We start from the raw sequence: 24,049 nt of genomic DNA on the forward strand, positions 1-24,049 counted from the left end.
TTTGCTCAGTCCTGGCAAGCTTTCTTCAAATAGTGATTGATATCTAAATTTAATCACAAACGCGTTCTATTTTTTTTTTCAGTTCTATTTTGAGTTTTGGTGATACTACGTTTTGTGCACAGTCCACAAGTCATCAAATGCAACACCATAATGAAATATCTCTACAAGATAAGTTCTAATTGAAAGTTATACATTGATATTATTGTTACAAAAGTTATCTAATTTTTTTAAATAGCGGTTGTTAGTACGATTAAATACTAACATCCCAAATACTTTGAGGACCTCTTTCTTCATAAACATCACTATCAATGAATAATTCACGACCATGATTTGAATTATTAGAAAAGATTTGTTTTCCATAAATTTCACCTCCTAAAAAGTAAATATCATCCCATGATCCTCCCTTTTCCTTTGGTTTTTTCCATTCCGGAAAATAATCAGGATATTTAGCTAATTTAATCGTATTTGGAACTTGAGATAAATCATTATTGGATTCACCTTCAACATCATCTTCAGCTTGTTGATATTTAGCCAAAGCTGAATTAATACCATCATCTTTACCATCATCACCTCCAGAAGTACCATTATCAGTACGAGGTTCACGAATACGATAATCTTGAGATAATTTATATAACACCCCTTCTTTGAAACCAGGTATTTTCCCAGTAGATCCAACTATTATGATATTGGTATAACATTCTTGTCTTTTTTCTAAATCAGGAATCAATTTAAGAGATTTATAAATATTTTCAGCAATGATATTAATTAATTTATTACAACCTTGGAATCTTTCTTTACCCACCGCGATTTTAGATCCAGTTTTGGAATCAATGAATTTATTAGTTTCTAATTCATGATTTGGTTTTTGATCTTCTTCACTCACTTCTTCTTCTTGTTTAGTATTACCATTTGATTCTTCTGGTTTAGAATTACCATTTGTTTCAGCAATAGTAGTTGGTTCAACTGAATCTTCAGTTATTTTCTTAGCAATGTCGAATTCATCTTCATCATTAGTAACTCCCGCGTTATTTATATCATCATAAGTATAGAATGAATCAGCATGATCATTTAAAACTTCATAAATATTTGAAGTTTTTAAATCTTCAATTTGAGATGATGATAAATTAGGTAAGATTTTAGCAAGTTCTTCATTTATAAGATTACTACCAACACCATTAATATATTTACTAGCATATTTAATGATTTGATATCCAAGAACAGGAACAATTTGCATGGATTCATAACCGACATTAACCACAATCGAATTAGTAGAAGATCCAATTCCAAATGTAGAAGCTAAGGAAATATCCAAAATATTAAACGCAGTGAATTCCAAAGTCTCTATGACGTATTTGGTAACATATTCAATATTTGCTCTTGACCAAGTTAACGATGGAATAATTAATAATAAAGGTATTTGATTAATAGTTATAATTGGATTATTAGTTATGACACTTTGTAAGATAATCTTTAAGAGATAATTGAACGCGTTAACATCAACAATCTTAGCTGCTTTAATCGGATGAATCTCAATCAACTTGATACTACCTTCACCATCTTCATTTTCATTTCGTTTTGATTTATATTCTTTAGTCTTTGGATCTTGATAAACAATAGATGGAATCTTATATTGAGGTGGAGACAATGAATCTTGTAATCCAAAGGAAAACAACGTATGTTTGGAACCAGGATGGACCACGAGGAAGTTCTCTTCTTTATACAACACCATGATTACTATTCTTCCTTATCTATATTGATTGAACACACCTTAGATGTCTATGTTTATTATTTCAACTGGTCGTTTTGGCTCTTTTGCTTTTTTTGGAGTCCAATTTTTTTCCAGACTTTTGTACAAAGTACACGACCGTACAAAATATTATAATTAGTTGCAAATTCTATTCAAGTTTATTATTACAATTATATGCTAAGTTTAGTTATTTTATATATTAGGAAATGCAAAAGGGGATATATTAGATATAAATGTATATAAAGTAAATGCGAAAATATTTGTTTATTGTGTATTAGTATGTAGAACTAATCTTCATCACGTCCATGAACATTAGCTAAGAATTTATTATAATTAACCCTTGTACCTAATATTGATTTTTTACTTGCGGTTGTCATCAGTCGTTTAATTCCATTATAATCTTGTTCATTCAAGATCGATGCGGGCATGTTGCCATGAGTGGGTGATACATTATTACTTCCATGATTATTATAATAATAATCATCATCATTATAAGAACTAAGATCATCTTCATCATCTAAAGTATCTCTTAATTTAACTTCATTTATGAAAGGTAATTCCTCCGATTCATGGGTGGAAGGGGGTTGAGGTAATCTCTTTGGTAATGATTCAACTGAACCACCTCTACTTCTTCTTACAGGAGAAGTTTGTCTTTTTCCTGATATTAATGATTTTGGATCAGTATTTACTCGGAACAATTTAGGGGGGAATGAAGATGATTGATGTTTATGTAAATCTGGAGTACTTTGATATTTAGTGACATCATTTAATGGTTGTCTACTTATAGGTCTGAAAGGTTGAACTCTGATGGATGATCTTCTTCTTTCTTTTAATTCAGGTCTGGGGGCTGATTCATTAGTTAAAGAACTCATGGAATGAACATCGTCAGAATCATCATCGGATGGAGTATTATGAGTTTCTTCAACTGGTGGTGATGATATAAGGGTAGTTGTTGATGTTCCTGATATTTTTTGTTTTAAAGTATCTATCATTTTATTAATATCATCTAATTTAATCAATCCAAGATAAAAACTAACCCCTCCTACTAAAATCCCACCTATTAAACCTAATTTTATAATATTTCCTATGATTAAAGCATAATTGATTAACGTTGATTGTGATCGATACAATAATATCGCTATTACAGCACCTAATATAAAACTTTGAGGATGAAACTTAAGGACCTCAGTATTGGTTGATTGTTGAATATTTTTCATGATATTCAATGGTAAGGAAGTGAAGGTGGATATAGTCGAAGCACCAATGACAGGAGATGATAGTAGAGATGGAGTATTTGATCCTGAACTTGTAGTTGTAGTTGTTGTAGATGTTGTTGTAGATGTTGGTGAAGGTCTTTTGTTGTTGTCATTTCCTAATTGGGAAGGAGGAGTGAGATTTTGATTTTGAGGTTTATCATCTAATACTTTATAAGAACAATCAGTTAATTCATTAATATAATCATCAATTTTCTTCTTTTCAGATGAATACTGTTGAGGACTAAGGGATGGGATATCATTACTAGTATCCAATTTCTTTAATCGAAAGACTCCATCAGGATCCTGTTTATACACAACTTTTTTTTTCTTAGTTGTGGTTGTACTAGTTGCCATTACTAATTGTGATTAAGTCATATAATTGAATTGGTTGTAGTTATTTATTTATATATGCAAGAGACCCTGTTAAAGATAAGTTATAAGTAAATGAACAGTTAAACGAATAACAATTTATAATAAAAATAGGAGGAGGAGATATGAAATTATTTATATTTTAAAATAAAAAATTTTAAATAGTGGAATTTTTAAATTTTAACGACTGTGAAAATTTACCATTTATTTTTTAATTAAGCAATTAATTAATTATTACCCCTAGAATTACTTATACTGAGTTAATTTCTATAGATTAACCATTCAGTGTGTATTACACGAATACACAGTAACCTTGGATAATGCCTGCCCCCTATTCTTTCTGTTGAACACGGGTGGTGACAAAGAAATAGAGACAAACCCTTATTATATATGATCATCATTATCTATAAAATTTAAGCTGGATAGTAACTAAGGAAACCTTAACATATAGTATTGTACTATACTACAGTTATCAATGTCTTACTGTCTAATAATTTTTGTGGTTAATTTTGTCCATCTTTTTCTATTATGGTTGAATTCGTAAACAATGAACATATTGTCATTATCATCACCGCCCCACTTACAAACCAAACAATACATAAATAATATTAATATTGTTGAGAGAGAGCCTTATGATTACAAACAATAAACGAGATAATATTATAGATTTCATAAATAAACTTCAATTAGACCAGCGATATATCAGAATTTATCAATCTATTAGTAAACCTTATAAACTCGGTTAACCATATCATCCAATAAACAATTTCTCCACATTCTACAATAAGAAAAATTGTAAACAATTTTTAAAAAGGTGCAAAAAATAACGACGATAACCAATAAAATAAAATAAAACTCGGTCCTTATTTCATTCCATGACGACTACATAACCCTACGACAAGGAGCATGGAACCACAGAATCGACTCCCTATTAGTAAAAAGAATGACTGAATTCGGTTCTCTACTACAAAACCATCCTTATCTACCAACTAATCCTTATATAGGGTCATTCATTCATAATAAGATCATATCAAGATATATATTGGATTAACAATAGTTGGTTGTCAATTCAATCGAATGAAGTTTAGACGAGTTTTTACATCACTTGGAAATGTAGGTACCACCCACCCACATTCTTAAGAAAAAAAAACTTGATAAACAAACGTCTATCTCTATCTTACTTTCCGTCAATGGATTATGTCTTCAGATCTTCAATCCAATTGGTCTTGTGGGTGGAATAGGATAGGATACATGTAATGTCATTGATTAGAGGGTTTAAAAGTGGGATATTGATGTATTTCCTATTTGGGAGTTGTAGTGAAGTGCGGTTCGCCAAAAAAGAATTTTTTTTAATTACCTTTCCTAATTGGGACAAATTGAAAATTATTGTCCTTCTCTCTGTGTCCCCTTTAACTTCTTTCTTTCTTTCTTTGTTTGTTTAAATATAATATAATATAGTATTACAGATTTTAATGGGTGCTACTACTACTTAATAGCCTATAATAATGTACATACAGATTAATTTCTTGTTAAATCTTACAATTGACCTCCTCTAATTCTTCTTGCTAATTGAATATCCTTTTGCATAATAGTAACTCGTTTAGCATGAATAGCACAAAGATTAGTATCTTCTAATAAATGAATTAAAAATGCTTCACAAGCTTCTTGTAAAGCTAATACCGCATTTGATTGCCATCTTATTCCATAATCAGCTCCAATATAATTCTCAGCAACTTCTTTAACTAATCTTGCAAATGGTAATTTTCTTAATAATAAATCAGTAGATTTTTGATATTGTCTTATTTCTCTTAAGGCATTGGTACCAGGTTTATATCGTCTTTTCCTAACGGTAGTTGTATTACTTCCACTTGATCTTGCTCTATTGGGCGTGTCATCTCCAGGTTGATTTCTATAAAGTCCAGTTTGTAATTGTCGATTAGTTGTCGATGTTGATGGTCGTGTGGCAAGGGATGCAGATGATGATCCACTGACAAATGTATTCCCAATCGTTGCTTGATTTCTTCGATCTTCTCGTTCTGGTTGTCGTTCTCGTTGTCGTCTTAAAGCAGCACTCGATTGAGGTTGAGGTCGACTTGAACCAGTGGATATTCTGGCCATATTTTGATATTAAACAATGATCTATAATTCAATTGATATGGTTTAGATCAAACCCAATTGATTGGAATATGATTTGATTTAAGGAGGCTATTGAATTAGTTGTTTAAAAAATCTGATTTAAAAATTAATTTCAATTTTTGTGGTATGTAAAATATCTAACCAGCAAAAAAATGGTTATATGCAGGTACATGTTCTTAATATCTACATCTAAGATAGTAATAATATTAATTCGATTAAAAGTATATATATATAGATATATATAATATATATCATATGTATGAGTTCCAAATATCTACCAAACCACCTTTTGAATCATGATAAATTGGATCATTTGGAGGTAAAGCAACTTCCTTCGCGATATCTTTATAACCATCAATAGTTTCCATTGAAATTGATTTTAGATTTAATTTCGAGATTGATTTCCATTTAGGTCCATTTATAGGATAAGCTGCTATATATTTATATTTCTCATCGAAAGATTTTGAGCAATGGGATGTTCCAGCGGGTAAGATTATTAAATCACCATATTTGACTTCGATTTCGATATGATTTGATTGAGAGAGGAGTTCTGGAGTTGTCTCTTCCGGGACTATATTAACATCTAATCCAAGGATTAAAGTTGATGAACCTTCTGTGATGAAATATGCTTCATGGACATTATAATGATAATGGGTGTTAGTATATGCCCCCCAAGTTTGCTAAAAATAAAGTAGTTAGTAAGGGATGATATTGGTAGATATGAAAATTAAATTGAAAACTTTTTACATACTTCAGCTTTCCAACCATTTTTCAAAAGGGTTTCATTTATTAATGATATTTTATCTGATTCATTCAATTGATTAAATTCAGTTAAGAGATATGATTTATTAATGATATTTCTATATACTAAGATTGGTAATTTTGAATTGGGGGTATTATTGGTGATGAAATTACAATCAAATGATTGAATATCATTAGGTAAAGTCGTTGTAGTATTGAACATTACTAGTTATTGGTCTATCCTCTAGATCATAAATGTTTTATTTATAATTGATCTGTCGTTACTAATCACATTTTATATATAAATTTGGGGTTGATAATTTGATTGTATGGGAATAAATTACTGTTTTTCGCAATAGTATCCATGTTACCCGTTTAGGCCTAATTTTGTAATATGTGCACACTGGTTACTGTGCCTTAGACTTTAGTTATGGAGGGGGGGAAGGGCTAAATGGGATGAGAAAAGAGTAATAACGGCGATAGTGCCTGAATAAGTATCAAAGATTGACAATATTTGAATTAAAAGTATCTACAGACCTATAAGTGTATCAAATATATTTTATATTATATATTGAGTGTAATTAAATTTCCATATTACTGGGTAATATAAGGTATCTAGCAAATAATGAAATATTAGGGTCATTAGATGAATAATATTTGCTGGTGAAGCAATTAACAACGTTATATATATAATATAATTCGAAAAAAGTTTAATTATAATAGAGTAAACTAATGATAACCGAAGGTTACATAATATGACATCATTCGGAATGGGTGGAGAAAACTAAGAGAGTAAACTATTAAAGGTATAATGAACAATAATAATAATAATAATAATAATAAATAAAATACGATAACTGTGAATACAGTTATAGAATTATTCGCTTAGAAAGGAACTCATCAGTAAGTCATTAATGAAGAGATGAAAGTAGCAATTGAAATAGTAGTTAGTAAGTACTGGTTCAGTTATCGAAAAAGGGTCGTGTCTTTGTGGCATGGATACATATTATATACAGTACTCATTTCATTATCTCTTTTGGTTTAATCAGCCCTTTCTTTCCCACTAACTGAGAGAGCCCCCCCTTTTTTTTTCCATTTTTGTCCTCAAACTGAAATTTCGAGAAAATTGAAATTAATTAGGAGACGCTAAGAACAAGGAGAGAGATGGAAGAAGGAGAAGACGACCAATAGTAACTACTAATGATATGATGATAGATAACCTATTACTTATATACACATGTAAACTCCTCTTCTCTCTATATATCACTTAACTTAACTTGCTGGATACCTATAGGTTAATAACCCTTTCCCTATCTAACTATATTATTCTTGCTTGTTACTACTAATTAGTACGTACCCCTAAAATTTCAAGTTTTTTACTGTGGGAGTTGAACAATTAGTGTGAGTGTGTGGTGGAAACAATTTAAACTTCAAAATTCAAATTCAAAAATTTAATTTTTTACTGCCAACTTAACCACTTTCTTCCAATTCATCATCATATTATTCATCATAGGTTGTTCCTAATCCATCATTGTAATCTATTCCAATCATCCAATTGAAATAAATTATACCTCACTCGTCAATTTCATTCCATTCCATCCACCCCGTCTTATTCCAATCCGAAGACGTTCCCTCCCTCCCTCACTCCCTACTTTCCCTACATCCCTCTTATCACCCCATTGTAATTTACCCCCACTGTGTTCATTCTATAACCACATAAAGGCATCTATTACATATCTCATATCATCTCATATCATATCATATCCTAAACATTTAGCATATCCCCCTATACATACCCTTGATTATTCAAAAAAAAGCCACACGATATATCCTCACCCCTCGTCATTATGTCTTCCGTATATCAAAGTAATGGAAAACCATTATCTCAACAAGCTCTTTATCAACAAAAAATAAGACAAGGTATCTATAACTCTCCAAATGGTGCTAGTATCGGTGTCAATACTAATGCTTCCGATACAGCTGCTCTTTTAGCTGCTTCTACTGACTTAACCGTTAGACCAAGTTATGAACGTACCATTGCTCCTGAAGCTCATACTGCTGCCATTGCTGCCAGAAAAGAAAACATTGCTGCTTGGTCAAGAGATTCCGCTGATCAAAGTGCCACTGATGCTTCTGTTGCTGCTACTGGTAGATCTTCTACCTTAACTAGTCAATATTCTGGTGCTTCATCTATTTCTTTTGCTGGAACTGGTATTCCTTCCTTAAAAGGAGGTAACATTTATAGAGTTGCTAATGAAAATTCAACTTCAACCATGACTTCAAGAATTAATCCTGAAAAAGATGTTAAAAGAATTGGTTTAGTTTCAAAACAAACTTCTTCAAATACTTTAGATATAAAAAAAATTAATCAAGTGGCTAATAAAAATTCCACCAAATCTTTAAATTCAAGATTTAATCCTGATTTAGATTATAGATCAGGTTTAAAAGCGGGTCCAACTGAATATTTAAATCAAGATGAAGAAGATTTAGCTGCCAATGGTGCTGCTGCATCATTAAAACATGGTTCTGGTATTTCAGATAGATATTCAAGTCAATCAAGATCTCAATCTTTTAAAGCTGTTGATGTGGTTAATAGTACTTTATTAGCTGCTGCTAATAAAAATGCTAATACCAGATTACAATCACTTTCTTCTGGTGTTGATCCAAAGAATTTTAAAGCTCAAGCTCAATTATATGCTGGTGCTTTAGCTATTGCTCAAAAAAATAGTGAAGCAAGAATTGCCAAGAGTCAAGCTGGTTTAATTGAATTAGGTGGTGGTTTAACTATTACTCAAGCTGAATTAGATAATTTAGCTTCATTAGTCGTTCAACCTGTTTTAAAAGATATTAGTGATAAAGCTACAACTCAACGTAAATTAGATGCAGATAAATCTAAAAAACAACAAAAATTACATCAAGCTCATCAAGAATCTAAAAAGGAAGAATATGCTGCTAAATTAAAAGAAAAAGCTGATATTGAACAAGCTAAACAACAAAGATTAGCTGAAAATGAAGATAAAAAACAAGTTGAAAATGATAAATATACTCAATATCAAACTGAAAAAAATGAAGCTTTACAAGGTAAAGTTACTGAATTAAAAGCTTTAGAACAAAAATATGCTGAAGAAAAGGAAGCTTTATTAACTGAAAAACAAGCTAATCAAGATAGAATTGATGAAGAAGAAGCTCAATTGATTGCTGAAAGAAAACAAGAATTAGATGATTTACAAGCTGAAAAAGATGAAATTATTAATCCAGTATTGGGTGAATTAACCATTGAAACTAAAAAATTAAAAGAATTAACTGATGCTAAAGATGAATTATCTAATGAAGTTAAAAATTCGGAAGATCAACAAGCTGAATATGAATCTAAATTAGCTGAATTACAAGAAAAATTAGAATCTACTAAAGCTGAAATTGAAAAATATACCGGTGATTTAGAAGAAGCTACTCAAAAACATGAAGAAACTTCGAAAGAAGTTGATGAATTACATCAATTCTCCATTGATGAATTAAATAAAGCTCAACAATCTCATCAAGAATTAGATGAAAAAATTGCTGGTTTAGAAGAAACTAAAGCTCAACATTTAGCTGAAAAACAAGAAAAGAAGGATTTAATTAATTCTGAAATTGAATCTAAAGTTAAAGAAGAACATCAAATTAATTCCGAATTACCGGAACATTTACAAAAATCAATTGATGAATCTAAATTAAGAGATACCGGTGATTTATTTTCTCTTGAAGAAAAAGAAGTCCCATTAGTTTCTGAACCAGAACCAGTAGTTGCTCCAGTGGTTGAAACTCCACAAGCCGCTGCTTCAATCCCAGTAGCCAAGAAAGCTGCTATACCAATTATTGCTGCTTCTTCTACTCTTCCAGGAGCCAAGAAATCATCATCCAGTGGATTAAAGAGATTCAGTAGTCTTTTCAAAAGTTCATCTAAACCAAGAGTGATTAATCCTGCCACTGCTCCAAATAAAAAGAAGAAAGTTTCCGCTGCTGTAGTTGAAACTCCAGTTAAGAAAGAAGTTGAAACTGCTAAAGTTGAAGCTGATGAAGATGAAGATATCATTGGTAGTGGTAATGGAGCTTCTGAAGCTGATTTTGAAGGTGTCGAAGAATCCTCCTTAATTGATATTGGTAAGCCAAAAACCAAAGGAAGTGTGTTTAAAGAAGAAGAAGATTAAATCTTGATCATTTAAATCTTTTTGCATTATTTCAGCATATTTTCCATATCATCATATTCGTTCGTTCGTTTGTTGGTTGGTTGGTTCGTTCTATCCCAGAGAAAACAAAAAATAAAAAGAGAAATCTATTCCAACTACCACTTTTCAATTCTTATCGATTTAACCATATCTAAACTATTTTATCTTATCTTTACTTTTATCTTACTTTACTTTTATTTTACCTTACTTTTATATTTTGAACTTTTTGTCTTAGTTATACTTTTTTTTTATTATTACAATTTTATATGTCCTTTCTTTCCTTCTTATTGTCTTTCTTTTGTATCAATTGTTTGTACTATATATATATATATTATTATATATCCAAAAGATAACTAGAAGTTTGTTGTATCAAAAATATTATCTTATACTTTGTAAGTGTCAAAAGGTCTTAACTGTGTGCCTGTATATAACCACACGGTTTTGATAATTTTTTTTTCAACCCTTTTGAAAGACATAGAGATTGATTTGATATATAGTGAATTACATTATATCAAACAGTTAATAAGCACACACTCTATAGACCATGTCAGACGTCACTCATACCCCATCGGCCATACGATCATTTCTAACCAAATACAATTTCAAATTAGGTGAAGCAAGTGATGCATACATCCAAAGAAGAAAACAACAAATGGTACTTTTCATGACGGCATCAGCCATAACTATCTTTGCGTCAAGATTCGCCTATAAATCAACCATAACAAGACAATACGTGCCTACTTTATTCCAAGGTAATCATCATCCTCCCACAAGTTATAATTTCACCCATGATGCCGCTGTGGCAGTTGGGACCGGGACATTATTATGTGGATCAGTAAGTTCGATGATTATCTTTGGATCAGCTTGGATTATTGATGTGAGTAATTTAAAAGAATTCAATTGGAGGATGAAATTGTTATTGGGTGGTCATCAAAAGGAAGTTGAGTTAAGTAAATTACCTTTGGATGAAGAAAGTGCTTATATCCAAGATAGTTTGAATGATATCTTGGAAGGTAAATATGATGAAGTTGATGAACAGTCATCATGATCATAATGTGATATGACTTCTTGTTTCTACTTAGTATATATTTCATAGGAAAACCTTGTCTTGTATATAGTTTATCGGTTAATTGAATATATTTCATCTTGTACATTTTTCAAACTCCCGTATCCGTAGTCTATTACGGTATTAACAAAATACAATGAAGCAGCCACACACCGTCTTCTAACATACATGCGGGCTTTGACTCGGCGCATAGAATACCCTAAATTGATCATATCATGGATTTACTCCACTTATAAGCTCCATTTAAGCAATAGCTGAAAAATAATAATTTATGACCGAATGGCAGAATTAGGAAAAAATAAATTGCAACTAAAAACCGAATCATATAAATAGGAGTTGAATTGTGTCTAAATTTCTCAATAAAAGGCTGTACGATTAAAGGTTAATTATATAACTTTAGTTAAACATGTCTATTAAATACGAAGCTCCAGGTCTTAGTTGGCAAGGATTCTGGGCTATTTGCAATCAATTATTTCCTAGCAAACCTCAATATACTGAAAAAGATTATCCTAATTTGGATGGCAAAGTAGTGATTGTAACCGGTGCCAGTGGAGGGGTTGGATATGAAGTTACCAAATCATTATTAGGTTCAACCAATGCTAAGGTTTATATGTTTACTAGAAATAAAGAGAGAACAATCGAAGCTATTAAACGTATAGAGATTGAAGTTGCCACTGAATATAATAAAACCGATCTTAATGTTGAAACCATTTCAATTGATTTATCTGATTTATCCACCATTAAACCTGCTGTTGATGAATTCTTAAATAAGGAATCAAGAATTGATATTATCATTCATAATGCTGGTGTTATGGAACCACCTGTTGGTTCTGTGTCCAAACAAGGGTTTGAATTACAATTGGGTACGAATGTTCTTGGTCCTCACTTATTACAGAAGTACTTAGATCCATTACTTATCAAGACTTCCCATACCAACAAATCTGGTGAAACTAGAATTGTTTGGGTTGCATCTTCAGGTCAATACTTCTCGCCTATTGGTGGTGTTCACTACGAGGATCCAAATTTCACTAATACTACCAATGCAAGTCAAATGCAAATCTACGGTCAAAGTAAAGCCTTAAATGTGTTACAAGCCAAAGGATGGAACCCAGCTCATCCAGAGTCGTCTAATATAGTTAGTGTATCACTTTGTCCTGGTGCTTTATTAACCGAATTGAAAAAGGATGCCACTCCATTTCAAGCTTTCATGTTCAGACTGTTATTCCATCCACCAAGATTGGGGGCTTATACAGAGTTGTATGCTGCTCTTTCACCCGATGTTAAATCTGGTGATCACATCGAATGCTTCGGTAAGAAGACAAGAGCAAGATATGATTTAGAAGAACCCGAAGTAGTTACTAAAGGTTGGAACTTTTTAGATGAAACCATCAAACCTTATTTGTAGATATAGTTAGTTTGAATGTATGAAACTTTGATTTTTTGTACCTTTTGATTTGTATTCGGTTAACTAAACGATTTAACTATTCCTCTACAGCAACAATCATATCATTTAACTAACAATAATTTCATTCGATCGGTATAATTGATGCCAGCTCCTTTTGTGGTTATAAAATTTTAACTCATGGCATCACGATAGTACAATAATGCTTACGAATGAACTTCCAAATTGGGAAAGTCAATCCTCACCAATCTGACCGCAGCAAGCAAAACAATCTAAAGATTATGAATTACTTGCTAGGGTTAGAGAGGTCATCATCTTAAATTAAGTAGGAATGAAGGAAAGGAAGAACGGCTAACGGAGGGAAAAATTCTCAACATTCCCGCGCCGTAATTTTTGCAACTTAATTATAACTCAAATACTATGACGTGAATACTATTCTGTGAAATTATATAAATAGGTGTTCAAATCATTTCAATCTATAAAATAATTCAAATTTAACTTGATAGAATATATTAATCAATAACAAATTCAAACAAAAATGTCGATTAAATATGAATCTGCCCCTATTGGGAAACAAGGATTATGTGCCATTTGGACTCAAATTTTTCCCGGTAAACCAAAGTATACTGAAAAGGATTATCCTAAACTAGATGGGAAAGTAGTGATTGTCACAGGTGCCAATGCTGGTGTGGGTTATGAAGTTACCAAATCATTATTAGGTTCAACCAATGCTAAAGTTTACATGTTTACTAGAAACAAACAAAAGACTATCGATGCTATTAAGAAATTAGAAATCGAAGTTGCTTCTGAGTATAATAAGAAGAATCTAAAAGTTGATTATATCACGATCGACTTTTCTGATTTAACCACCATCAAACCTGCTGCAGATGAATTCTTAAGTAAAGAATCAAGATTAGATATTATTATTCACAACGCTGGAGTCATGGCCCCTCCTATTGGATCAGTTTCAAAGCAAGGGTTTGAATTACAATTGGGTACGAATGTTCTTGGTCCTCACTTATTACAGAAGTACTTAGATCCATTACTTATCAAGACTTCCCATACCAACAAACCTGGTGAAACTAGAATTGTATGGGTTGCATCTTCAGGTCAATACTTCTCGCCTATTGGTGGTGTTCACTACGAGGATCCTAATTTCACCAATACCCCAAATGTGAGTAAAATGCAAATATATGGTCAAAGTAAAGCCTTAAATGTGTTACAAGCTAAAGGATGGAATTCAGCTCATCCAGATGGTTCAAACGTAATCAGTGTTTCACTTTGTCCTGGGGCTTTGAAAACTGAATTACAAAGACATTCAACTCCATCAGAAGCATTCATGTCTAAATTCATCTTACATGAAGCTCGATTAGGTGCTTATACTGAATTATTTGCGGCTCTTTCACCTGATATTAGATCTGGTGATCATGTGGAATGTTTTGGTAAGAAAACCAGAGCTAGAAAGGATTTAGAAGATCCAAAAGCTATTTCTAAGGGATGGGACTTTGTAGAAGAAAATCTTAAACCCTATTTATAAGGTATATGGTAAATTTATAGTTTAAAATAATGTATTATTGTTGTTAATTAAATTTTGCAATTTATAGGTATAACATTTAATTTACAGGTTACACCCTTAAACTGTAAAAATTCCCAAAAAGGCGTAGGAGATTTTTTGATTATTTGACACTCCTCTTTTTCGTAGATTTATTGATCGAGAGATATCAACCATCATAAGTTAATCAATCAATTCAATTCAATTCAATTCATCACCACACATAACCACATACACATATAGACATCATGCCAAAGTTGGAAGATTGGGAGATTAAGAAATATTGGGAGATTTTCCAAGGTTTAAAACCATCCAATAATAAATTGACTGGTGAACAAGTATCACCTGTGTTAAAGAATAGTAAATTATCCACTGAACAATTATCGAAAGTTTGGGAATTAAGTGATATTGATAGTGATGGGAAACTAGATTTTGAAGAGTTTTGCATTACGATGAGGTTAATCTTTGATTCATTAAATGGTAATATTACTTCTATTCCTAATGAATTACCTAATTGGTTAATTCCCTCTTCTAAATCTCATTTAATTGCGGCTAATAAAGCTGTAAATTCCAATCAGAATTTAGGAATAGATTATGATGATGATGAAGATGAAGATGATAAATTAAGTGATAATTTCGAATGGTATATTAGTCCAACTGATAAAGCTACCTATGAAGCGATATATAACTCCAACAGTGATTCTTTTGGACGAGTTAAATTCGATTCCTTGAATGGATTATATAATAGTTTATCAAAAGTTCCTAGAGCTGATATTTCAAGTGCTTGGAATTTAGTTAATCCTAAATCATTTGAAACCATTGATAAAGATCAAGTATTGGTGTTTTTACATATTTTAAATCAACGTGAAAATGGGAAAAGAGTTCCTCGTGGAGTTCCTGCTTCCTTAAGAGCCACATTTTCAAAAGAAGTACCTAATTATGATCTTCAAAAGCCTGCTCAAGCTGTGAGCAGTAGTAATGGGAATAATGGTACTGATAATGGGAAGAAATCATTTGCTAGTTCATATTTAACCAAGATTACAGGAAGTTCGAATCCAATTAATGGGACTGATTTTTCATCAACGGAAGGAACTGATTGGGAAGAAGTTAGATTAAGACGAGAATTAACTGATTTAGAGAATGTATTAAATAAAGCCTCTTCAGGATTAAAACAAGAAAAATCAAATGATAATGAATTAGCAATTGTCAAACATGAATTTGAACAATTATTAAAATATAAACAATCAAAATTAAGTCAAAGTTCAGTAAGTGGTAGTACTAGTAATGGTAAACAATTATCTGAAATTAAAGGTGATATTGAATTAATTGAAAGTCATGTATCTACTTTACAAGATTATTTAACTGGTAAACAAAGTGAATTAAGTCAATTACAACAAGAAATTCAAGCTTTAAAAAGTTCGTAGTAGTGTATATGTATGTATGTATATTTTTTTTCTATTTTTTTTTAAAATAATAATATATAAAAGGTTATAAATTAAACATTAGGTCTATTTCTTTTCTTCTTCCTTTGGAGGTTCAGGTTCAGGAGTTGGTAATTTGAAATTTTCAGGAGTAAAATCTTTACCATCACCAACTTGTTCCCAAACAGAAGAACCGACGGAGAAATTTCTCCAAGCTTGAGTTAATTCTAATGGTTCATAAACCACTCTCTTTTTTTCTTCATCATATCTTACTTCAGTATAACCAGTAGTTGGGAAATCTTTTCTTAAAGGATGACCTTCAAAACCATAATCAGTCATAATTCTTCTTAAATCAGGATGACCTTCAAAGAAAACCCCAAATAAATCATAAGTTTCTCTTTCAAACCAATTTGTACCTTGAAAAATTGGTACTACCGATGGAACAGCTGAAGTTTCAGATGCATAAGTTTTAACTCTAATTCTTGAATTATGTCTAACACTTAATAAATTATAAACAACATCAAATCTATTAGTTCTTGATGGATAATCAGCAGCAGTAACATCAACACAAGATTTGAATTGAGCAGCAGTATGATTCTTTAAGAATACCATGGTTGGTCTTAAAGCTTGAGGAGCCACATAAATGGTTAATTCATCTTTCCAAACTGAAAATTGTTGAATATATTTTGGTAAACATGCCATTATATAAGTACCAAATTTATGTAATTCTTCAATTTGAACTTTATATTTTTCAGTTGGATTAACTAATGGGACATAAGGGATTTCCGGTTTCTTTCTTGGTAATTCATTTAAATTTGGTAATTCTGAACTATGACCTTGTTCGATATTAAGGATAGATTGAGATGTGAATGATCTTGAGATTAGTGATCTTGAAGATCTTGATGTTATTTGAGATAATTTTAATGATCTAGAAATCATGATTGTGAATGCAGAATATATATGAATGACGAAGTGAGGAGGTAGAAAAGGAATTAAATGATGATAATTGAATATCTATAAATGAAATGAACTGTAGTAGATTAAAAAGCTATGATACAATGCTAAAAGGAATAGGATCGGATTGAAATGATATGGAATGGTATGATAAAAGGGTGAATATGTCGAACACAGTTGTTGAAGTATTTTCCAATGTTCTATATAGTACAATTCACTTTTATAGATGATATCCAGTTAAGTTACACTTGGTTTGAGCTTTTGATATTTTGATATTTGATATTATTTTTTTTTTTTTAGTTTCTGTTCATAATTTGTTTCTGATAATTTTTTATTGGTTCAATAAAAGAGTCGTGTGAAATGGTTCAAATATTTATTTTAAGTGGCATGGATGTACCATTTTTCAAGTGGTAGGGATGTTTGTCCTCACCTGCATATAAGCCCATCACAAAAAGAATTGGACTGAGGGCGTAAATGTAAAACTATTGACTATATTAATTTTAACTTATTTCATATCAACGTTTTCTATCAATGAAATTTTTAATGAATGAATGAATGAATGAATTGAGATAACATCCTTGTGCAACATGTATGCATATACGTATATGTATAGAAAGAGGGGTCAGGGTACCGATTAATCAGAGGGATATTCTATGATTGAACGAAGGGTAGGTAGCGCATTCTTATCGCCTCATTCATTCAACTTGAATTCGCTGATCATAGAATAATTTAAATCAAAACTATGGAAACAAACTCATGTCAAATAATAATAATATATAGAGGCGTTGACAAGTGATTAGGCTAAAGAATAGTTAACTCCCCGTTACCGCTGTGAATCATAATAATATGATATTCGTATTCATTATAAAAAGTCTAATTCATAATAAAACCTCAGGCGATTTTAATCAATATTTTATAATTTTTTAAAAAAGAAAGGGATATGACGGACATGTATGTATCTGTAAATATTATATATATATATATATAATGTGTATATTTCCATAAATATTTAATAAGAAGACGTAAGTCGGGATTATGCAGGAGACACATATATGGAATTAGTTAAAATTGATAATTCGTGTTCAAAATACGAAACGAAACTGTGAACTAAAGAAAAATTGGCTGATATAATTTAACTGTTCTGTTCGGCCATATAAGGATGAAAGATTAGCAGGAAGGTGAATGGGTACCCTTCTTACGGTGAATCTTTAAAAGAAAGATTTCATTTCAAGTAGATCTTAATCCAGTATGTTGAGTTAGATAATAATAATAAAATTAGAGTTTTAACCTTGTTTTATAATCAGTTTTAAAAATATATCTAGCCAATTGAATTATGATAACTCCTTTTAATTATCCCGTCATATGCAGGATGGCTCATTTCAAAAATAAACAAAAAAAAAAGAATTATTTTTTTTTGATGGGGCTTTTACTATTGCTATTTCAACCAACAACGAGGAAGAATGGGAATGGAACAATGGGACGACATCAAATAATATATTAATATGAACTGAGATATATATTCATTAACGCAACTTGTTGCCCAAGATGAGTGGTGGGGAATCGAAATATATAAATGATGATATGATAAATGATGAACAGGAGAGAGAATGAGGATTATGTCAAAAGATTTACGACTCATGAAAAAATGAAATTAAGAATTTATAACGGATTTATCCTCAATAATCCCCAACTCTTAATAAGTAATTAGTAAATAAATAAAATACTACACATGTAAATCGAAGAATTAATTGTAATCAATCAACAAACAAACAAACAAACACAATAGTAAACCCATTATACCACAAAATAGGGGATATACGTAAAAGTTTATGCAAAACATTGAGTAAATTAAAGGTGGATAAATAAATCCAGTGTGGGTATAAAAGCGGATTTATATAAATAAGAAGAATGACGGAAAACAAAGCCGAAATAAAAAAAATATAAAAAAAATAAATATATTTCCACGGACAAACAAAACAAAACAGACAAAAAAATAAAAAACTGAGGACAAACAGACAGACAAAAAAAAGTTGAGCCAAAAAAAAAAAAAAAAAAATAAAAAATATAAAATAGGATTTAAGTCATATGATAAAACCATTTACGACAAATTTATAAAATTTATAAAAGTTTGTTCAAATCATTCGAAGTTAACAGCGCCATCTTTCATCAACATCAACGTCAACGTATCATCCCATCACATTGACATTGACCCAGGTGGATTCATCCCTTCTCAGAACCCTTGAATCGTCCCCCGTCAATCAATCATTCTATCAATCAGTATCATCATCGTCAATCATCATAATGGCTAATGAAGATCTGATGAATGATTTATCTTCAACTCCACCAACGTCAACCACAAGTTCTCCCACATCATCCCATCGTCAATTAAACATGGATCATAATAAACCAAAACGTCAAAGAAGAAGTTATAGTTGTGGTCCTTGTAAATTATTAAAGATTAAATGTGATTTAACTATACCTTGTACTTCATGTCAAAGATTTAAACGTACTGATCGATGTTTACAACATCCACCTCAACCTCCAAGTCAAGAAGAATTATATAAAATAAAAGAACGGAAAAAGAGAACCAATATAAAGAAATTAAGATTAACTAATAATTTAGTGCAAACTTATAATTCAACAAATGATTCATTACCTTCAATGTCAAATTCAATAACTAATGTTTCAAGACAAATCATTGCAAATATTGAAAGTCCTATAAAGTATAGTTCGGTGGATTTGAATAGATATCCCATCCCATATCCTACTTTAGATCATCAACAACAACAAGCTCAACAACAACAACAACCTTACCATTTAAGAGGCTTACCAGTATCTTCAGCTCAATATGCTCATCAATATGTAGTACCTTTACCACCAATTCAACCTCATACTAATGGTCAACCATATCCTCAACCCAAGTATCCACAACAACTGCAACTGCAACTGCAACTGCCATTTCCTTTACCTCAAATTAATCAATCTACTCGTTTACAACATTCAATACTACCTCCTCAACAAATACCCTCACAACAACAAGAACATACACTTCCACCTATAAAGCAAGAACAATCACAACCTCAAGATCAAACAATCATACTCAATCCCCTTTCAACCACCATTATAGATCAACAATTGGATCAAGATAAAAACACCATGATATCATTACTGATGGTTGATATTAAAAGAATTAAACGACTCTTACCTACTAAATTTGAAATCTTTGAAGATTTACATCAATTATATCTTAAATCTATGAATGATCAAATCATGGATATAATGAATTATGAAACGATGAAACAACAAATCAAATTAATTTATTTTAAAGTGATTCAAATCAATGATGAAGATGCTACGAAATTAAGTAGTTCAATTGAATTTAATCTTATTGAATTAAGAAATTTATCCCTTTTATTCATCTTACTTTCAAATGGATATTTATTCGATCAAACTAATTTAAATAACTTCTTACTTGAGAAGTCCCTCTTTAAATCAAAATTAGATATCATTAATGATTGGATTAAAATTTCGAAATATTTAAAATTGAAAATCATAAGTTATAGTAAGATCACCGATATTCTTTATTTATTGGATTGGTATTTCATCATTAAGAATTATTATACTTATTCGAATCAAATCGTACAGAATTATTTAGAATTCAATAATTTATTAAATTATGCTGTATTGAATAATCAATTCATGGAATTCATTGAAGATCCCGATAAAGACCAATCAGCGGGTGCATCAAATAACATCAATGATGCGGCGGATAGTGCTGCATCATCGTCTTCCAACTCTCTTCATTTGAATAATGGAAATGGGAATGGGAATGCAGTGAAAAATTATCCTCAATCATTTGAATTTAAATTATTAGCGAGATATTGGATGCAATTAAGATTAGTGGAGATTGAATTCACATTTTTCCAATATAAAGGATCATTATTATCATCGAATCAACTAAAGAATACCATTGTTCCTCATAAACAATTATTAAAATCATTATATGGGGATAATTTAAGTTCCATAAAGAATCCCTTGGTTAAGTTTGCCATTCAAGTATGGGGATTATACTACCGTCGATCGAAATATTCCACCTCCATAAAGGATATCATTAAGAGTTATCTTGAATTATATGGTGATATCATGGGATTATATATCGATGAATTGAAACATGAACAAGCATTATATTTCACCACTCCACCTCAACGGAATCCGAATGAGTTTTTCAATGATCCTGAATTATTTAATAATCAATTGAATATCTTAATGAAGAATCAAATTGCCTTAACGGTGTTTATAAGATGGTTAAGTTTTATCCGAATTGAAACCAATTATTTCCCTTCATTGAGATATACTTCATATTTAACTTCAATGATGAATTTATTTAATCATTTTAATTTAATGGATGATATGATCACTGAGAGGAATAATGAATTGAGTGAAGGTGAAGAACATTTAAGAATGGATGATTTATTAACCATCTTGATCAAACAATTCCCATACCATTATATTAGGAATTTCTATCAGAGTTTAATCTATCAATCGATTTTCTTAATCATTTTACAAGATTTCATATTGATTCCAAATCAAACGTTTAAATTGAATTTGAAATTCATTTATGATTTGATATTCAGTCGTTTTCAAAAAACATTTAAGAAATTCTTAAATAGTAAATCAACCCTTTTAAAAAACTTACATAAGATTGAATTCTTTAAAAATTCATTAAACCTTGTGATTGAATTCAATAATTATTTACAAAAGAAACAATCTGAAAGTGATATGGAAAACAGTCCAACCACAGCTTCATCATCATCCACCACCGCCACTACCTCCTCATCATCTTCATCTGCCTCACCTCATCAAACTGCAACCCTCTCAGTAGGTGATCTCACGGAATTAATCTATCAATTAAAAGTGAATTTCATTAGTTTTGAAAATTGGGAAATCTTAATCAATTTCTATTTTGGATCGAGGGAGAATTTCATGAGATATATTGAAAAGATCTGGGATTTATTCGAATACTTCAAAATTGAATTAAATGAAGACACATCAAATGGGATAAGTAATGGAAATGGCACAAGTAACGGTTCAGCAACTCATACGGGTACATCCACTCCAACTTCATCCAATTTAATACCCATCACTAATGAATTATATTTGAATGATCAATTGATTATCGATAATTGTCATAAATTAAGTGGATTTGAATTTGATACCAACTCAGTAGTGGAATATATTAAAGCTGTTGTTGAACCTAATATTCAAGAATAATTATGAAGTACTAATATATAGATAGAGTTGTAGTTATGAGTTTATATACATACAATCTACATCATTATTATAACCTTATCAAGGTCGATTCAAAACAATTAAAAACTTTACATCATTACCCCTTCAATGATAGAGCCGTATTCTGATAACCATAAGCGAGGCGGCTTAGTACATCATTGAATTAAAATAAAACCGCGCAAAATTAAAAAACTCTAAAGTCCCAATTAGTCGCACTATAAGATCAGTTTTGATAATTAGTACGTGATACTTCTCCCCATGTTAATTCTACTATTCATTTTGTTACTATTATGTCCAGTACATTGCACAATCCTTGATTTTCAACATAATCTAAGTGAGTATGCCATATATAATCAACTGTATAATTGATGTCTGGAGATTCCGACTTTTAAACAACAGTTTAGCTTAATAGATAGGAAAATTAAGACTTTAGTACCTTATTTCTGATTCCTATTAGTAGAATTTGGTGATACTTTTTTCTCTTTATAGTTTCTTCAATGTATTTGATATTAGAGTTAGAGTGATCGTAAATGGATTTGAATCAAATGCTGAGATTTAAGGAACTATCATGTATTTTAAAGAAAGTGATAGATCACTTGTGAATGAACGATCAATTAAAATTCAAACAGAATAACACCTACACTACAAATAATCAATATTAAAGATTTATAAATTATAAATATGTATATTAATAATAGCATGTCACCCAGAACATGTAATGAGTCTGGCCCGTAGATTAAGTCAACAACAAAATTGTGATCACAATCCTAAACATAATTATTATTAAACACCTAAATAGATTGAAACATAGTTAAACAGTAAGGACTGATGATGAGCTACCATTAGTCACAGAACGATAATGAGCTACCATTAGTCACAGATCCATAGTGGATCTAATAATGGAATTCAAAACGAGCGGAATATAGACTATTTACCGGAATCCATTACTTACACACTTGGATGAATTTTATGCAATGTATCTAAAATTAATATTAGATTCTAAATAGATTAAATTAAGGTTAGTAATAACATATATTAGATTATAATTCGAAAGAAAATCAGAAGTAGATCATATAATTGAAAAAGTAATATTCTACTTAACAGAAGAAGAAAAGTAAAGAAAAGATATAAAAAGTGGATATATTTCAAAATGTGTTAAATAATGTGATTGACCCCTTAAGGGTGATGTATCACATTTGTAGTTTAATCGGTATGATCAATCATTTATTAAGTTTAATGATATTTCGAAAGAGATCCATCCTATTTCAAATGATTGACTATCAAATCAAATTCGAATACCATCACTACAAATGCATTCTTATCATGTTAAAGATTTATAAAATTCATATATATTAAATATCTATGCAGTTTTTCTATCCAATCAAGAGGCTTCTGGATCATGAATAGGTAAAAATAAGAATTCTAAACTAATTGAAAAATTTCCAGAAGAGCAACAGCTATCAAAAGAGTTGCCCTAAGTATAAGTATCATAAAAGACATAAATAGATTCAAATATAGTTAGTGATAATTTTGTCTATAGAGTATATAATTTGTATTTATTTCTAATATCTAATACAGGAATTAGTATCAAAATCTAAATAGATTAAACAAAGTTAGTAATCAGACCCTTGGGAGATCTGTCGTGTCACTAAAATACATTGGCAATATCTGCCAATCATATAAAGGATTAGGGTAATAATAAGAGAAAGAGAAAGAGAAAGTATATATATATATTTGAATTTAAACGTGTAGAATATTTTTGTATTAGCGCTCAAAGGGGAAAGGGGGGTGTTTCAGAATTGTAGTTACTTAGATATAATGGTGATAGATCAATTATTTCATCTGAATAAAGATAAGAAGTAACGGTGTAATGAAAGAAATCACCCATACAAGACCTACAGTACAAATAAT

The 24,049-nt window shown here is 30.6% G+C and overlaps 10 protein-coding genes across 10 annotated transcripts; 5 read left to right on the plus strand and 5 right to left on the minus strand. All coding sequences in view use genetic code 12, as the record gives it.

The window, feature by feature from the left end:
- Window positions 1–123: 123 nt before the first annotated feature.
- ARP9 (Arp9p) lies at window positions 124–1,882 on the minus strand. Its single transcript, XM_064909057.1, has one exon. It carries the CDS (start codon window positions 1,727–1,729, stop codon window positions 251–253), a length of 1,479 nt encoding a protein of 492 aa, XP_064763603.1. The 5' UTR covers window positions 1,730–1,882; the 3' UTR covers window positions 124–250.
- A 152-nt stretch (window positions 1,883–2,034) lies between these two features.
- DFJ63DRAFT_311597 (uncharacterized protein) lies at window positions 2,035–3,357 on the minus strand (the record flags this gene model as incomplete). Its single annotated transcript, XM_064905797.1, has 1 exon — window positions 2,035–3,357. The coding sequence occupies one exon, from the start codon at window positions 3,355–3,357 to the stop codon at window positions 2,035–2,037; it is 1,323 nt and encodes a 440-aa protein (XP_064763604.1).
- A 1,551-nt stretch (window positions 3,358–4,908) lies between these two features.
- On the minus strand, window positions 4,909–5,490 carry CSE4 (centromeric DNA-binding histone H3-like protein; the record flags this gene model as incomplete). Its single annotated transcript, XM_064905798.1, has 1 exon — window positions 4,909–5,490. One exon carries the CDS (start codon window positions 5,488–5,490, stop codon window positions 4,909–4,911), a length of 582 nt encoding a protein of 193 aa, XP_064763605.1.
- A 269-nt stretch (window positions 5,491–5,759) lies between these two features.
- DFJ63DRAFT_311599 (uncharacterized protein) lies at window positions 5,760–6,472 on the minus strand (the record flags this gene model as incomplete). The annotated part of the gene is made up of 2 exons (XM_064905799.1): window positions 5,760–6,188; window positions 6,260–6,472. 2 exons carry the CDS (start codon window positions 6,470–6,472, stop codon window positions 5,760–5,762), a joined length of 642 nt encoding a protein of 213 aa, XP_064763606.1.
- Window positions 6,473–10,776: 4,304 nt separating this feature from the next.
- Window positions 10,777–11,814, plus strand: DFJ63DRAFT_67914 (uncharacterized protein). Its single transcript, XM_064909061.1, has one exon. It carries the CDS (start codon window positions 10,999–11,001, stop codon window positions 11,500–11,502), a length of 504 nt encoding a protein of 167 aa, XP_064763607.1. The 5' UTR covers window positions 10,777–10,998; the 3' UTR covers window positions 11,503–11,814.
- Window positions 11,815–11,926: 112 nt separating this feature from the next.
- Window positions 11,927–12,925, plus strand: DFJ63DRAFT_284022 (short-chain alcohol dehydrogenase; the record flags this gene model as incomplete). The annotated part of the gene is made up of 1 exon (XM_064904760.1): window positions 11,927–12,925. One exon carries the CDS (start codon window positions 11,927–11,929, stop codon window positions 12,923–12,925), a length of 999 nt encoding a protein of 332 aa, XP_064763608.1.
- A 535-nt stretch (window positions 12,926–13,460) lies between these two features.
- Window positions 13,461–14,459, plus strand: DFJ63DRAFT_333875 (uncharacterized protein; the record flags this gene model as incomplete). Its single annotated transcript, XM_064907927.1, has 1 exon — window positions 13,461–14,459. One exon carries the CDS (start codon window positions 13,461–13,463, stop codon window positions 14,457–14,459), a length of 999 nt encoding a protein of 332 aa, XP_064763609.1.
- A 263-nt stretch (window positions 14,460–14,722) lies between these two features.
- On the plus strand, window positions 14,723–15,898 carry END3 (End3p; the record flags this gene model as incomplete). The annotated part of the gene is made up of 1 exon (XM_064907928.1): window positions 14,723–15,898. The coding sequence occupies one exon, from the start codon at window positions 14,723–14,725 to the stop codon at window positions 15,896–15,898; it is 1,176 nt and encodes a 391-aa protein (XP_064763610.1).
- A 42-nt stretch (window positions 15,899–15,940) lies between these two features.
- On the minus strand, window positions 15,941–17,133 carry ALI1 (Ali1p). The gene has a single exon (XM_064909058.1). It carries the CDS (start codon window positions 16,832–16,834, stop codon window positions 15,983–15,985), a length of 852 nt encoding a protein of 283 aa, XP_064763611.1. The 5' UTR covers window positions 16,835–17,133; the 3' UTR covers window positions 15,941–15,982.
- A 2,017-nt stretch (window positions 17,134–19,150) lies between these two features.
- ZCF8 (Zcf8p) lies at window positions 19,151–22,120 on the plus strand (the record flags this gene model as incomplete). The annotated part of the gene is made up of 1 exon (XM_064907929.1): window positions 19,151–22,120. The coding sequence occupies one exon, from the start codon at window positions 19,151–19,153 to the stop codon at window positions 22,118–22,120; it is 2,970 nt and encodes a 989-aa protein (XP_064763612.1).
- Between the last annotated feature and the right edge of the window lie 1,929 nt (window positions 22,121–24,049).

This window comes from Scheffersomyces coipomensis, assembly GCF_036884675.1.
Source record: "Scheffersomyces coipomensis strain NRRL Y-17651 chromosome Unknown DFJ63scaffold_2, whole genome shotgun sequence".
Lineage (NCBI taxonomy): Eukaryota > Fungi > Ascomycota > Pichiomycetes > Serinales > Debaryomycetaceae > Scheffersomyces > Scheffersomyces coipomensis.